The 17,051-nt window shown below is 41.1% G+C and overlaps 2 protein-coding genes across 2 annotated transcripts in view; one reads left to right on the top strand and one right to left on the bottom strand.

Annotated features, from left to right (window-relative positions):
- Positions 1-15,737, bottom strand: part of cmss1 (cms1 ribosomal small subunit homolog) — a 35,689-nt gene extending 19,952 nt beyond the window's left edge. The window contains exon 1 of the mRNA XM_034213779.1: positions 15,619-15,737. Coding sequence (XP_034069670.1) covers positions 15,619-15,667 — 49 coding nt within the window. The 5' untranslated portion in view covers positions 15,668-15,737. The remainder of the gene's footprint in view (positions 1-15,618) is intronic.
- On the top strand, positions 6,881-11,331 carry LOC117544588 (filamin A-interacting protein 1-like). The gene is made up of 2 exons (XM_034213774.1): positions 6,881-7,035; positions 8,474-11,331. Exon 2 carries the CDS (start codon positions 8,778-8,780, stop codon positions 10,998-11,000), a length of 2,223 nt encoding a protein of 740 aa, XP_034069665.1. The 5' UTR covers positions 6,881-7,035; positions 8,474-8,777; the 3' UTR covers positions 11,001-11,331.
- Positions 15,738-17,051: the final 1,314 nt, after the last annotated feature.

The following is a 17,051-nucleotide window of genomic DNA, read 5'->3' on the forward strand; positions in this document are numbered from 1 at the left end:
TCCCGGGTTGCCTCGGCTCATGTACCGCCAGAGTCCACTCTGTAATCTAACCAAGTAGAGACCGGACCCGCACTGGGCTCGCAGCCTTGGGAGGAGACTAGTTGTCTGCATGTGTGCGCCAAAGCGAAAACGTTTACTGATCCACCGCAGGCACACACACAATTAAAGACTAAAAATAGCCATGCCAGTAGAGTGATCAAGTTTATTAGAATTCTGTCTATTCAAATGCAATGTGGAAGCCCTAAACATGGACACATACAAGCTTTGTGGTTCATGTTGGCCTAATGATGATTAATACACGAGTAGACAGCATGTCTGTGGTGCAGTGTGAACCCTGTGTGGCTCATACATTCCTGACTGTTTGAACGCAGAGGATTTTAACCTCAGGTTTGCCCTCCTTTATGAATTCCTTTTAAGACCAAAAAAAAAAAACCCACAATTGACTTCATCACATAATTTAAAATTGCCATGGTTGGTCGGTGGCTTGTATCAACAGGTTTTAGTTTGTGACTGTACTTAAAATACAATAAATAACCTATTCCTCATTGCACATTCACAATCATCCCACGCAGCATTGCTCCATTGCCTGTGTATATTTATCTGTGTTGTAGGGGACTCTCGAAAAATTGTTTATATTCCCAATTGCGCTTCAGCTTTTCTGAGCTTGGCATGAAAACGATTGAGTCAATGCTCGCATATATCTACAGGGTAAACAACACAAGGCACATGGTGATACAGCCTGTCCCTTTCATCTGCCTCTCCATCCTGTGCTGCAGTAGCCTAAATATTTAACTGAAAGAGTTTCCACTTCTACTTCAAATCCTCTTCAACTATATTGCAATCTCCCTCCCCGTTTCTTTTCAAAGCGTATGCTCTGAGCCACTCTGCCAGGCTTAAAACCAGCACCCCTCTCTTTTTCATTTCCCTACAAAAGTAGTTCCACAAGGTGCCATGTGCACAGCAGATGAACCGTTTCAGCAGTGAACTATATGGTCAATTCCAGTCACGGCATATCATCACTTTTTTGCCATAGTATGATCCCGGTTGCGTGTCAAAGGATGATTACATCTGCACATCACAATGCAGCAATCTGGTTGTTCTAACCTCAGCTATCAGAACATGCTCTCAGTCTGTGTGTGTTTCCTATAGTCTGTCACTGGGCAGACAGCATCTCAACATTAACCACACACACATGTTCAACACACCAAAGACATCCCTGCTCTCATCTGTTCACTTCAGCTCTGAATCACAAACTCTTCACATGCATTACCCTACACCCACAAACCACGTTTCAACTCCCCAACTGATGTGGCCTTCTCACCAATGCATCATCAGTAAGTATGTACAAATGAAGGGAGAGAAAGGTGGATGATCTAGAAAACATTTCTTAAAGGTCTCCTAACATGCTATTTTTAGGCATATCTCAGGTCTCAGATATATACAAATATATAAAAACATGTCTATGATGTGTTTTTCTCAAAATACAAACAAATCCTGCATTTTAGACATCCCTCATATCCCTCTATTCCAGCCCTGTTAGAGAAACGCAGATGTTGGGTCCTTAGCTTGAAGAACAAAAAAGAGGAGGCGGAGCTAATGCCTGATCAAGATTCTACCGGAGATAAAGTTACATTCTGCTGTGATAAAACGCCATCCTGTTCTAAACCACATCAAGGATTATTTCTGAAACAGTATGGAGCTCAAATTATTTTTCTCTTGCGGGTTTACCACAAGGTGAGTTCCTTTTTTTTTTATTTCCTGCTTTTTAAAAACACATGTGCTCTACACAGTACAGGTTAGCCCTGAGTGTTAGCGAGGCTTGCTAATGTAAACAAAGACGAGATTACGTCCAAAACACGTCCGGCATTGTTTCTGATAGCAACTCTCTGTGGGTCCACCATCCGAAATTGGGTAATATCGGCAGCAAATCTGTATCCGCTCGTTGTACCACTGTTTTTAAAAGATGTGGGTACGGAGGAAAAGAGAAAGGGTTTTATTTTCAGACGCTGCGTGAGTTCCCGGACGCACCGGGGACACATCTTTATGTATAAAAGACATCAAAAAGTGCATTTTGCATGATAGGTCCCCTTTAAAAGACTTAGAGTCTCCAGCCATGCTAGCTGCTCTGTGAGGCTGTACGAAGTCAGCAGTCATTTATCTGGGCAGTTTATTGTTGGTGCATAAATGCTTCAACCTCTGAGAATGAAGGGGCTCTGGTTAGCCCCAACATTTGAAACAAAAACAAAATCTTAAAAGGGGGACTAACTTTTAAGGTTGAACACCTATTGTCATGTGACAAACCCCCCTGTTTCTCTCGTGTCATATTACAAAGAGTCATTTGTTTTGAGATGAGATCAAACCTGGAGTTTTCTTTTACTTAATGTGTTTCAAGGCCCCGATATCAAGTCACTTATGCTACATCAGATACCTCGCTTGTTGTGTCCATTAGTCACGGAAAAGTGCAAGGTTTCCTTTTGTATCAGGCAGCAAAAAAGTTGTTACATAACGTGTCTTTTTCTGCCTTGACATCACACACCCTGCGATGTGATTACTGTGCGATGAGGATCCTTAACGCTGTGCGATGTGAACACGAGCATGGCTAACAAGCAGTCGATGAAAAAACAATCTGGCTTGGTGAGATGTGGTGGAGGAAACTTTTAATAAATTGTGCTCAAAGGAAAAGGACAAAGTAAACTCGACTGTGCCGGAGCGGAAACCGACAGCTGTTCTGTCCATCCCTCACACTCAGCACACATCCACCATCTGCAGCCTCAGCCAATAATGTGTCGGAAGAATAAGTGTATCAATTACCATAGGAGTTTGGCAGTGCATCACTTCAGAGCAGAACCGCTGTTCTGAGCGCAAGCTGTTATTAGTTGTACCAAAAAGATGAGGTCAGTTTAGTCAGTCATTCAATTGTATTAAACATACTGATAAATTAGGAGACAAAAGCCAGGAAAAACTGCATGAGCAGCTGCTTCTCTTTCAATATGCCTTTTCTATGACCCTATACGGCATTATGTTAAGTACAACTGGAGGATTTGTTCAAAAGCACCGACTGAAAAAACTCAATATCCCCAAATTACTCCGCTGGATGAAAAAGGAGCTAATACAACAGCAGCCAAAGTGCACTTTTCATATAAGAGGCAATGTTTTAGGGTTTTCTTGGAAAAGCCTAAGAGGGATCTGATCGTGCTTGTAATTGAGGAGAAGCGCTGCGGATGCCAACCCCTCCTCGAAGCAAAACAGGACCTCGTGAACTCTGGTTTAGGAGTTGGTCTGTTGGAAGGAATTTCAAGAAATGAGGAGGATTTCTCCTTCACATTCCACAGAGGAATATCTCATCTTACCGAGATCTTTTTCTTACAAATAATAAAGTCATTAGTGTCAAGGTTATCAAGCAGGTTGATGTATTAACCGTACCATTGTCTTATCTCCTCTATAACTTCTGGTGTATTCAAAATCAAGTTTTCATCAGTACAATCAACAAACAAGTAAAGATGACATTCTTCTGACTTTAAAGTGCACCTATCATGCTATTTTTAGGCAATAGCATAGGTCTCAGATATATAAAAAACATGTCTATGAAGTGTTTTGCTCAAAATACCAAACGGATCACCCATTCTAGCCATGCCTCATATCCCTCTATTTAACTTCCTGTTTCAAAAGTGCTGATTTGGGGTATAAAGCTTTACAAAATAATAATTGATAAAAAAATAGGAGGGGGCTGAGCTCATGCGGGAGATGCTACCGGCACATTCTGCCGTGATGAAACGCCATATCATGGATTATCAAGGATTCTTTCTGAAACAGTATGGAGCTCAAAGGCTTTCTCTCTTGCCGGTTATACCACAAGGTGAGTTCCTTTTTATCAGGGATGCACCGAATATTCGGCCACCGAAAATTATCGGCCGAAAATGGTTAAAAAGGCCCTTTCGGCTTTCGGCCGAAAGGGTTTTAGCACCGAAAAAATATCACCGAATGTCAGAACAGGCTTACGTTGGTAACCTAACGTGTTGTTGTGATGACGTAATAAAGACGCGGCGACCATGCTCGCGGCTGGCTCACAGGGGGGGGGGGGGGGGGGGGACATTGACCTTTGTCATCGAGATTGCCCTGAGCCTTTAACAAATCGTATTAAATAATCTGATGACAGACTGTAAACAAAATAGCTGAAATTTTAACAAACTAAATAACTCAGTTTCCTCTAATCATTAACCCATGTTTGTATCATGTAGTTAACTCCGTGTGTTGCTGCTAGCATACATAACACCTGACGTGGAAACGTTACTCGTGGATGGGGCTACAGAGCTGCTAGAAAGACGGTCGAACCCGGTGCATTCCTCCGTCTGCATGCGGTGCACTTTTGCTAAATGTTTAGACAAATTGCTCGTGCTTACATGCTAAACTCTTATTGCACTTATGGTAACAAGTATTCTCCACATCGAGACGGGTAAAGTTTAACCACACCTCGGAGCGCGTTCTCTCCGCCATCTCCGCAGTGTGCTCCGCTGCATGTAGCAGCTGCGTGTGTGTAAACTGCCCCGCCCCCTCGCACACAGACGGGGGAGAGAGATCTCGTCTGATCGAAAATACATCATAGACGCATTTGATGTCTTTGCATATTAGAAACGAGTTGGCGACACTAAGACTGCGATATAATGTTTTTTAGCAATAATACATGACATATATAAATGTACTGTATGCATTCAAAGTGCTGAATAAATGTTTTATGGACCCATAATAGTGATTATTATTTAAGTTAAGTTTTGCCATAATCATGTCTATTTCCATAATCAGGTAGCTGAACAACATTGGTAAAAAATGTATACATTTTATATATATATATTTCTATTAATCATTTTCGGCCTTTCGGCATTCGGTTTTCGGCCAACTGTTTCCTATTTTCGGTATCGGTTTCGGCCAAGAATTTCCCATTCGGTGCACCCCTACTTTTTATTTCCTGCTTCTTCACACACATGCTCTGTGCAGTACAGGTTAGCTCTGAGTGTTAGCGATGCTAATGTAAACATGCACCGACCACATTACGTCCAAAACAGTCGGGCATTGTTTCTGAGAGCAACGTTTCTGATTGGGCCGTGGGTCCACATTTCGGATATTACGTCATATCGGACACAAATCTGTATCAGCTCCGTTGTAGCCCCGTTTTTAGAGATTTGGGTACGGAGGAAAAGAGAGAGGGTTTTATTTTCTGACGCTGCGTGAGTTCCCTGACACACCGGGGACACATGTTGATGTATAAGAGACATCAAAAAGCGCATTTTGCATGACAGGTCCCCTTTAAAACCGGCACTCACATTTGTAATGAATCAATAATAGGGTTTAAGAGGATGCCAACATGGGGAACCATACAGGCTTTTCATCATTAACACAAGTCACTGCTGTGGTCAGTAACTCGAGGCCCGGGATTCCCATCGGAGACTCCAACAGTTGATTTGGATGGATGCTAGAGCTTCTCTCTACATTTCACTTCTTTGTTGGCTTAACAAACTGATTAAGTGCGTTGCAATAAAAACAAATGTGTGAAAGTGAAACCTGATCCTGCGATGTGATAAGAGATGACTGAGTATCTTAATGTTTTAAAGGCTTAGAAACGTTTCTTCTTCTATGACATGTGTTTTGTTAGCACAGGGCTGCTGAATCCACTGTTGACAGAAACTTTCAATTACCATGGAGACATTGTTTGCACATTTGTAAACTGTGGCCCGTCTTTCTTCTCCACAGAGGTTAGGCACTGTTGCACAACCTTTCTTTGCTTTCTTTGAATATATACGAGCAATCTCTAGATTTCCATGCCTGGTGTAAAAATGCTTGAGAACATAAATGTCTAAATGAAGTTTAAGTGTGTCTTTTTGGCTGTTTGGCACATTTTTGTGTGATGATGACGTGACACAGGGGAAATAGCTCTCCTTTAATTGGGAACTAGATGGTTTGCTTGACAGAAAGAAATTCCATCAGAGGTATATTTCCCAGTGAAAGCTGGAACGAGGAGCCATGGTGCGAGTAAGTGCTCCCAGAGGGGAAAGTGCGTCACACACAGACCTATATGTTTATTTTCCTGCAGCGCTGGTGGTGCCATCAAGTAGCGAGATACAATATCATTTATTATGCCATTATGAGTTTTGTCACTCTGGTCGTGATGGACGAGACAAGCAGCGAGAATAATGAGAGTATAATCCGTCATCCCTCCCTGCTCCACTGAGCTCATACATTTGATTTGAGTAATACCATAAGAGAACGCAGAAGAAATTGATGATAGCAAGGACGTGGTATAAATAGAAAACTACAAAGACTAAATTGCAATTCATAACTTCTAGCAATAAGCTAAGGTTAAGAAGAGAATGACATAAAGAAGGATAGAGAGGTGGCGTGGGGAGGAGAGAGAAAGAAAGAGAGACATATGGATGTAATTGAGGGCCTATGAACTGATGTCATCTCACAGTCAGGTTATCAAGCCCCAGGCAAAGCAGCTACAACTCACAAAACATGCCTCTCTTCTTAAAACACACGGGAACACCACACACACACTAGAGTATGCATGAGCTACAGTTCGTAGAACATAGGACTTTTGCAGCATGTATTAACATCTTTGCAAGGCTTATCGTGCAAACTGAGAGCGTTGGCCTCTCGAGTTTAAATTGTGATTGAAGCTTTAGTTTTCTTCGCACACTCACACATACACAAACACATTCTGTCCTTCCCATTAGCTTCTTTGGCATGGCTACACAATGACCTCATCTGGAATGGGCTTGACTCCAGTAAAAACACACACAAGGACACACACACACACACAGCAGTAGAGCCTGTTCAGTCCCATATAAGGACTTGCTGATGATGTAATGGGCGCCACTGACTGCGAGTGAGACTCAGTGTGCAGAGCACTTCTCATAATGTTTGGTTTTCCGGATGGAATGTCCACATCACTCGGATCTCCGGGAAAGGGAGAGGTGAAAGAGTCGAGACGATTTATTCTCTAAGGATTTTAAAAGGACAGAGACTGACGGCAAAGTACAGGTAGGAACAGTGAAAGGACTTGTTAACAGTGGAAAAGATTTAGAAAGTACATTTAGAAACGTTATCATTTGCGAACTTTTAAACTGTAAGATGAGTTGCGGGCTATGTGAGAACTGTCCTGTTCTGTTTAGATCTGATAGATAGAACATCTTACAAGGCCGGTTGCTATCAGAAAAACTGAAGTTAAAAGTCTAAACTAAAGATGTCACTGAAACTCTACATATTCATTTACATGTATCACCGTTTGTAATTTGTTGATATTTCAAAGTATTTGTTTGACAACGCTATAATCACGACTAAGAGTTAGACCGTTACAAACAAATCTCAATGCAAGTTTGTGTAGCTATTGATCTAAGTATAACAGAAATATACCATATATATTTCAAGATCTTTGTCAATTTAACTCACACATACTCATTATAGCATTCGGTGATGTGCGCCTTAATGGCAACATTACAGTTTCTAAAATTACATTCAAAAAATGCTGTTCACTCGAAGACTACGTGCAGTCTCATGTTTGACCTAATATAAGCTACCCCAAAAACTTGAAGAATTAATATTTATTTACAAAACTCTCCATAAATCCTACTTATCAAATGTTTCATAAAAGTTAAAGTATCTGGGAATTCTTTCAAAAATGGGCAGAGGAATAAATGCATCGAAGTAGGTACACTTCTCTAAATGTCGCCACTGCATATTGTTTGTCCACACAACACTATCAGCCAACAGTACAAACATACTTGTGTGAGATTAATTCCAGAAAGTCAAAAGCTACTCGAATGAGATCACTTTGAAGTGTAACGCGATTGCAATAACACATGATAATTTTTTTTACAGTGTGTATGAAATGAATTTGTGCAGGACTGGTATGCATCTGGGGAAATGTGAGGAGTGACAGCACTTAGTAAATGTAGCCAGTATGTAATTACTTATGAAACAAGGGGGAATTCCGGCCTTTCCTTGCGGGAAATGGGGGTAGCATTGGAGGTGCACAGAAGGAGGGTGATTGGATGCAGCGTTGAGGGTACTCAAGGGTAGATGAACTTCTTAATTAACCAACACTCCCTGCCAAGGGACCATCTGCTGTGATAGTCTAAACAACCTACAGACCGCACGCTGCCTGGAGAGAAGTGCAAAATAACAGTTACATGGATATATCTAGGATTTACAGGTAGGAACAAACACAGACCAGATGTAGAAGGGAGAAAGGAAAGTATTACTAGCTCCTGTAGATGTTTGGATTATTGTGTTGAGTAATTTAAATTCTCTTAAAAAATGATGCTGGAAATGCACCACTTAGGAAACTATTTGTGTTTAAAAGTGGTGGTCATGAGGTTAAGTTTAAATACTACGAAGTGTCCTTGGAGGCTGAATTAAGTATCAATTACACATTTCAACCAGGCCACTCACATCAGCGTCTTTTGTTTTTCCTCTACAGACTCAAGATCCTGGTTGTGAAGGAGAGAGAATACCAGGAGATAAAGGACACGAAAAGTGAAAGAGATGTGTCCAATCTAAAGGGCGAGCTGATCTCACTGAAGGCTTTTGCACTGCTGGTTGTAAGCGAGCAACAGTGTCTGAGCGAGCTGCTGGAGGAGCAGAGGCATCGGGTCAAAGAACTGACCGCCATCACTGATCACATCCAGCGGGAGGTTAGTGCCGCTCACCCCAGAGCAAAGAAGGAGGAGCTGAAATCCCTGCGACAAAATCAAGTATCCATCCCCAACCAAAGACAGAGCACCATGACAGCCCCGAGCCTGCTGTCCGAGGTCGAGCTGCTGAGGAGAAGGGTCGTGGAAATGGAGGGAAAGGACGAGGAGCTGATACGTATGTGGGACCAGTGTCGAGAGCTGGACCGCAGACTAGCGAGGGAGGCCAGCCACTGCCGCAGTTTGAAAGTTGAGGTGGATAAGCTCAATGGCAGAATCACTGAACTGGACAGGGTAGAGGAGGCTTTAGGCAAGAGCAGACAAGACTGCAGTATTCTGAAGGGAAGCTTGGAGCGAGAGAGAGAGGATAGAAAGATGCTGTCTGGTGAGCTCGACACACTGAAAGTTAGAGTGAGAGAGCTAGAGGGAGTTGAAGGCCAGATGGGAAAGAGCGAGGCGGTGATTCGACAGGACCTGGCAAAGCTCAGGACTCTGACCGTAGCTCTGGTGGAGGACAGAAAGACCATGGCAGAGAAGCTCAGACAGGCGGAGGAACAACTCAACAGAAAGGAGGGCAACAAGAATGAGCAAAGCAATTTGACATCAATGACAGAGAGACTGAGAGAAGAGAAGCAGCAGGCACTGAGATCCAAGGCAGAGTTAGAGGACAGGGTTAAGGGTATGGTGGAGGAAAGACACGAGCTCCAAGACAGACTCAAAACAGAGGAGGAAAGGAACATAGTGCAACAAAACAAAATAATCATAATGAAGAGAAAGTTACAGCTCTTGGAAAATAGAAAAGAAAAAGAGGAGAAGTACACACACAGCTCAATTCCAAACAACGCTAACCACCACTGCCAAACAGACGACAACAAAGTCAAAGAATTGACCCGGGAGCTAGAAATGCTGCAAAAGAGACTACAAGACAAGGAGATGATGGAAGAAGAGTTAATAAAGGTGGAGGAGGACTTTGCCGGCCTGAAAGCGAGGTTCAAGGATGAACAGAAGCTGTCCCAGGCTCTGACTGAAGAGCTAGAGCTGGCAAAGAGGGAGCTCTCCAGGTATGAGCAGGCCGAAAAGCAGGAGGTCAACCAGGAGCACCTTCTCCTTTGTCGTCTTCAGAAGGAGCAGGTTAAGTCAAGATTATTAGGCAGAGAGGTGGATACCCTGAAAGACAAACTTCAGAAGCTGATGGGAACAGACGAGTCCATCTGCAGGGTTCAGACCGACCACTCCACACTGCAGAGGAAACTGAGCCAGCAGGAAGCCAGTAACAGAGAGCTGGCCAGAGAGATGAAGGAACTGAACAGTGAGATAGACCGGCATAGGCAGATCAAGAATCTTACACCTGGTTCAAACAGACAACTCTTTCCTGACCTTTGCCAGAACACCAAAGAGGTTCAGACTGATAGCCTGACATCTGACTACAGCGAGAAACAGGATGAAGGAAGCGAGAATGAGGACCCAAACCACAACACTGAAGTCATGAATAGAAGAAGGTCTCTCGTCAACAGCCTTAACAGCTTGAACAGTGCGAATAATAACGTAAGCCCATACAGCAGCCCCTCTGCCGACGGAGTAGATATGCCGCCAAGCGGAGAGGTGATGATGTTAACGCACACACCAGGGCAGCCCTTGCACATCAAAGTAACACCCCATCATATACTCAACACAGCCACACTGGAGATCAGCAGCCCCACTGGAGACGCAGCTACGTCCTACACCAGCACAGCGCTCATTCCAACAAGCGGAGCCTCGCCTAAACAGAGAATAACCATCATTCAGAACACATCTCTGTCTGCAGTGAGTTGTAACACCCCACCTTCAAGCCCTGACCGCACCATCTCCCCACTTGACGGTACACCCATCTCACGGATGTTAAGTCCAAATTCATCACGGTCTGCGACACCCGACCAGAGCAACTCTCCAATCCAGATCGTAACAGTCCGGACCTGTTCTCCAGAGCCGATGGAAGCTGCAAGTCAAGCCTACTGCAAGACACCGGAGCGGCAGAACAGCTGGCAACATCAGAGGTCCAACAGCACAGATACAAGTCCAGGTATCATCGCCACAGAGGATAGCAAGATCCATATTCATCTGGGGAGTCCATACATCCAGTCCCTGACAGGTATTACCCACAGCATCCCGCAGCCTGTTGGGCCATACTATCTCCGACATGAGCAAAGGACTCAAGTGCTCGCCAGTGGCTGTCATGTCAAAGGTGTCGGCAAGATTACAAGTAGCATTACAATATCCCCTGCTACCTGTACAGCTGCACATTCCTCACACATAACAGTAAGTGGCCTTTGTGATTAGGTGAGAATGTATATATTCTGAACATATTCTCAGTCCTATTTCTGTATTATACAACTAAAAAAAAATCACTTTGCCTAATGAGAATCTAGTTTGTTGTATTTTGTAACAATCATGAAATAAATGCTTTGTGGTGTGTTTTATAAGAACCGTTGTAAAGCCTGCTTTGTGTAGTTAGTGTGTCTTTAGACTTTAAGACATGTGTTTAGTGTCTGTACTCTGTATGCGCTAAGTGAGACCTCAGTGCAGCCAAATATTTGATGTGCTTTTTACAATTTTCTGTTTCATCAATGTGTTTTTTTTCTGCTCATTAAAAGTGTTTGTGTTCATTTTATTTATTTACCCTGAGTATTTTTGAGAGCAGGTTGGCATCGATATAGCTAATAAATTGTCCGGCCAGTGTGGAAAATAGTTGGAATCAGAAAAGATACCTGGTTTGATGTTTTCTCCCTCCAGGGCTAACTCAACACTTTAAAGCACCACACATCAAGGACTTGTAAGGGAGGAAACTAAGACGTACCGCGATAGAAAAGGGTTATGTGTTTGCTAAACTTGATTCAAAGGCAGCCACTATCTCAAACAGAGCAAATACTTCATGTGTGTGCGTGTGTGTGTGTGTGTGTGTGTGTGTGTGTGTGTGTGTGTGTGTGTGTGTGTGTGTGTGTGACACCTCCCAAAAGTTTGCACTGGAAAACTCGGCTCATGTTTTTCTGACACAATTAAACTTGGAACACCTAGTGGTGGTGGGTCTGTTCAGGCTTTATGGTGGATCGGCCATTAAAAGCCCATTCTTCCCTGGGCGTAACTTATACAAAAGGTAAGTTGTAATTATCAGTCTTAACATGTTTAAAACTGAAAGCTGATATATGAACAAATCCATTAACACATTTTCTCAGCCTTTCCCCATTTACTGTCAAAGAAACACTTATGTGGCCACTTATGTTGCCACAGCAGGCAAAGCCATCTGCACATCTCATGTTGCCAGCTAAACCTCCCAACGCAGTAAAATGACACCGTTTCTGTCATGGTTTTGACAATTTTCTTACTTTATAGCCATTTACTGTGAATGTGAAACATGAAAGTTCAAGTGTCAAACTAGTCCGTGGTCTGGGTTTCACCTAATTGGTAATCTAATGTTTACACACTAAAACTAAACCACTTCTAATAACTTTTTGCTGTAAAAACACGAGTTCAAATGGCTCTGTAAGGTATGCATGAAAAGGATATCCATCTAGAACAGAGGTGTCAAACTCAAGGCCCGTGGGCCAAATCCGGCCCACGACCTCATTTTATGTGGCCCTGCAAGAGCGTGTAAAGAATATAATGTACAATAGGTGTAATTGTTGAATATTGGCTTTCAATTATTTGCCCTAGACTTCTGCTTTCAGACGTAGTTATTTATGAAGTTATTACCGGAACTGATAATAATCCAATGCAGAGCCGATAATGTAATATAATACATTATTTAATATATATTATACATGTATATTTATAAAGAGAAGCCAAGAGAGTGCACATCTGTAATCAAGGCAAAAGGGGGCTAATTTGAAGAATCTAAAATATAAATCATATTCTGGATTTTTAACACTTTTTTGTTTACTAGATAATTCCATATATGTTATTTTATAGTTGTGATCTCTTCAGTATGAACCTACAATGTAGAACATTATTGAAATAAATAAAAACCTTCAAAGGAGAAGGTGTGTCCAAACTTTTGACTGGTACTGTTTATTTATATAGCTACAACCGGCCCTTTGAGTGTAACCATAATGCTGATGTGGCCCGTGATGAAATTGAGTTTGACACCCCTGAACTAGAACATTGAAAGGAAAGATGAATGTGGTTGCCAACAATAACGAAATGATGTAGCACGCTAATCAGGAGCAGTATACATAATTTATGTTGTAAAATATTGCATCAGTGTGTCCAACTACCCAAAGAAAACCACATGAGGTATGGCGATGATTTGTACAAGTTGTAGCCTTCTAACAAAGTTATCGTTTTTATTTTTTCATTTTAATCATCAATCACTTAATCTCATCTTTCTTAAAAGGTCTTTGGTCAACGTTTGCTTTAAATCTTCTCTATAAATAAGCCAACTTGATGATTATCTGTATTGAGATTAGCCAATGTCTTTAAATAAATTAGAGACTAGCATCAACCCTAAACCCTTAATGACAGCATTCATGGATTTAAGTCAACAACAGATCAACTTTTAAAAAGGTCAACACCACAAAGTATATGATTACATAGTGTGGCTGGAATAAACTGCCTGTTAAATAGCTTTTGATATAAATTGTGATGAGCTGTGTCGTCTAAATAAGAAACTAGCTGACAGTATTGGGGGACACCCTGAGGCTTGTGGTAGCACAGGCTGGAAGATATCAGGTACATGAGGACAAACCTGGAGAAACATCAGCCACACTGACATCACCGGCTGGCAAAGTGGAAACAGGCATTTGATGACGGTGTTAGGCAGACTGGAGCGTTACAGAGACCTCATGAGAGTCTGTGTCATCAGTGTGAGCATTTAGCCACAAGACACATCATCATAACAGTCATCCCGCTTCTCATGAACCACTTCTTCATTCTCAAGACTTCAAAGTCAGTACCATGCTTTAACACACTTCAACTCCCCTTTTCTGTCTTGTCAATTTTCAGTCGGCCTCACAGCCTTTTCTGTCAAGCAGCTTACAAATGCAAGCAAGGATGGGATGCCAGACAGGGAAAAGGGACTAACCTAGAATAATAAGAGCTCTCACTCCAAAAAGTACATTGGTTTATATGATTATTGTATTGATGCTTTAAAAAATCTTAATCTTAATACAAACAGATTTCACAATAAAGTGCGAGCAAATCTGCACGAGTGAACATTAGGTAAACAACGGATAGTTAATCCTCTTTTTGAAAAAAAAAATCAGATTCCTCTTGGGTCGCTAAAGACGCCTGGTCCAACAAGGAGTCCCAAGACCAAAGGATTAACTAATTAAACAAAGGACAGAGCTCTCAATACTTGACAGATACATGGAAAATCTCAGCACATACAGGGGAAATACTCACCCTGAGAATGTCCAACAGACATGTGATCACAACATGGGTAAATATGTCAGCCCAATTATTCAAAATAATACCTTTCATAATAAAAAGGTGCAAACTAGATTAAATAATTGTGATTGGAAGGCTAGGCAGCATCAACAGGATTCATCCCTTCTCTCTTGATGATGTATCACTTCATTGTTTTTGTCCAATTAGGCCTGCACATTGACAGAGAACCTCCGCTCCCACCACTCATTAGTGCAATAAGCAGTAATACAGGTGTGCACGAATGCGTGATGAAGGCATTTGTCATTTGAAATACTTAATTGCCATGTGAAACAAAGGCATTCTTATACCCGTGTGTGCCCTGGATACATTTGGAAGGAGACAAGTCTACCAATGCAATGAGCCATTTACAAGATGGAGTAAGTAGAGTACACCAAAAGGATGCTATTTTATGTTATTTCAGTAAAAGCAGTAGCAATAAAAAGTAAAATATTACACAAAATAAAAGTACTCATGAGGCAGAAGGGCCCTTCTCATTATAATGCATTATTTATATAATTTGCTATATTATCTGTTTATTATTACTGTAACATCACTATTACCTTAAACAACTAATACATTATTATTTAGTAGTTCAACCCTTAATAATATATGATTTAAGAATATTGTTTTTTCTGAGTACGTTTTTGATATAGTAATGTATGCGTTAAAATAAATATAATTAAGTACATTTACCTAGGAAACGGTATGGAGAAGTATAACACATCATATATTTAAATAATGTAACAGTGTTAATGGAAATATTCTATCTTAAAGTACATTGCACTTTAGTAGATGAGTACATGTTTTAATTGACTGTTTGCTACTGGTCTGTTTGTGTGTTTGGTTGCAAGTGAGAGACAGAGAGAATAGGTCTGTTTTGTCCACTAATTACAACGTTTGTTTGTATTACCTTGAAAAAACACATTATCCTCGGAAACTCAGCAACACTGCTGTCCATAGTAATCAGGCCAACGATCCTTAAGGAACAGACTGCCCTCTATTGGTATGCAGAGTGCATGGAGCTATGACAGAATAGCCGCAGGGAAATATCAGTGTTGATTTATGAAGAAGAAGAAGATGGACATAGCAGAATACATGCAAAGTTAGAGGAGAGCAGCTAACTGAAGTTAAAGTGAAAGTACAGGGCATGACAGACAACTTTAGAAACTACATAACATATCATGACCCACGCGCACACACAGACAACTAACACACGTGTTTTCACACATCACCTGGTACCAACACTTGCTACCAACGTAACTCCCCATGTCCTTCCAAAACACAGGTAAGCTGTACAAAAACACACTGGTGTGTTGTATTAAACGTGTCACTATGGTTACAGTCGTCAACGTATTCAGAATGTACGTTAACTTAGCGTAAGTTAACAGCAACTCACAAGCTAACGTTAGCTTACAGTTAGCAACCGATATTTCTCGCACAGCAACAAGCTACTCAGATTTGAATAATGTACAAAAACCTCCCGGACCACACGGTTGAGAAACATTAGAAATACAGACACTAAAGTCAAGCAATATACCTGATTTATCCTCGTGTGCCCACCACTCGTCACCTAAATCGTCTCCCATCTTCCTGAAACAAGCTAGCAGTCTGTCCAATCCGAATCTGCCGCTGAGAGCATGTATTGCTAGGGGTGTGTTCACAAGCACAACGTTTAAAACATGTGGCTAAAAGCCGTCAACTGGGCTCCATGAAAACTAAAATAACACTCGTTTTCTTCCCTCAGTATTTCATTTAGTTATATGATTTGGTTTTGCCACACACAAGAATACTTTTTAAGAATGTACCTTCCCATTGCATCGAGGTAAGTAACTGTTACGAAGTTAGGGGACTGTAACGTTTACTATGCAGGAGACACATTTGTTTTGCCTGCTTTCATTTAACATGTGGAGTTGTTTCCATTTGCGATGAGTACACTTCTTTGTATAAACATTGTGAACACTACAATACTGCAAGTCTCTTTATCTCAGAGTCATGAGTAGGGCCAAAACAACCACTATGAAATGGGCTTGTCTTTTTTTTAATAAAGAAAATAAAGCTGAATGATTGGTCAACACTCTCACTCAATATGCTAAAAAAGATAAGCTGACACTTTATTTTATTCAGGCGTTAAGGAACACTTTTAATGCTAAATGAGCCTCATGATTATGAAAAGTAAAACATAATAATAGTGAGGCAGATTTGTGACATTGTGCTGTATACATAAAATGTACTGGACTTGAGCTAAAATGGATTACATTTACAAATGGGTTCTTTTTACCATTACGATTTTGGAAGACACGTTTTAGGGGATGGCCATTCTTATTTTGAGGCAGTATTGGTGATACAATTTAAAAATAAACCGATCAATAATTTGTCTTTTTGCCAATATAAATGCCTTGAAATGACTTGCTACATATTGTGGTAAAGTTACTTTAGGTCTTAACAGTTATATATTGAATCAGTTGTCTTAGGACAAACATGACAGGTAATCATTTTAAATGTGTAGTTTTACAATGTCCCCTCCATCACATAGCCTACCGTACATTACTGCATTGCCTGTTGTGGAAATGAATGAATAATGTTATGTATGGATCCCTTTTCAAAATACTTTAAGAAACTTTAATATATAATAATAACATAAAACTGCTCTCAAATAAACAACAACAACATGTGCATAATGACAGGTGCAATTATAGCACTCATTATTTATCATAAGGTGACATGTCTACTGAAGAGGAGAGCTGTGAATTGCTGTTTTACTGAGTATTTCTAATCATTTTCAATTCCACAATACTTTTAAAAACGTTTGTCATTATGGTTTGGGTGTATATGGTCTTATTTTCCAACGCACAGAAGAAAGGAAAGAGAAGAGAACAGAGGAGGAGGATGTGTCTGGAATAGTGCCCTCTTTTGTGCAGCTGTAGCGAAGAGGAGGGACAGGTCCTCCGGGAGTAATTGTATGCTTTTTTG

Source organism: Gymnodraco acuticeps, unplaced genomic scaffold (assembly GCF_902827175.1).
Source record: "Gymnodraco acuticeps unplaced genomic scaffold, fGymAcu1.1, whole genome shotgun sequence".
Lineage (NCBI taxonomy): Eukaryota > Metazoa > Chordata > Actinopteri > Perciformes > Bathydraconidae > Gymnodraco > Gymnodraco acuticeps.

Excerpts from the sequence above, each read along its gene's own strand:
- LOC117544588 (XM_034213774.1), top strand. The coding sequence starts at position 8,778 with ATGACAGCCCCGAGCCTGCTGTCCGAGGTCGAGCTGCTGAGGAGAAGG.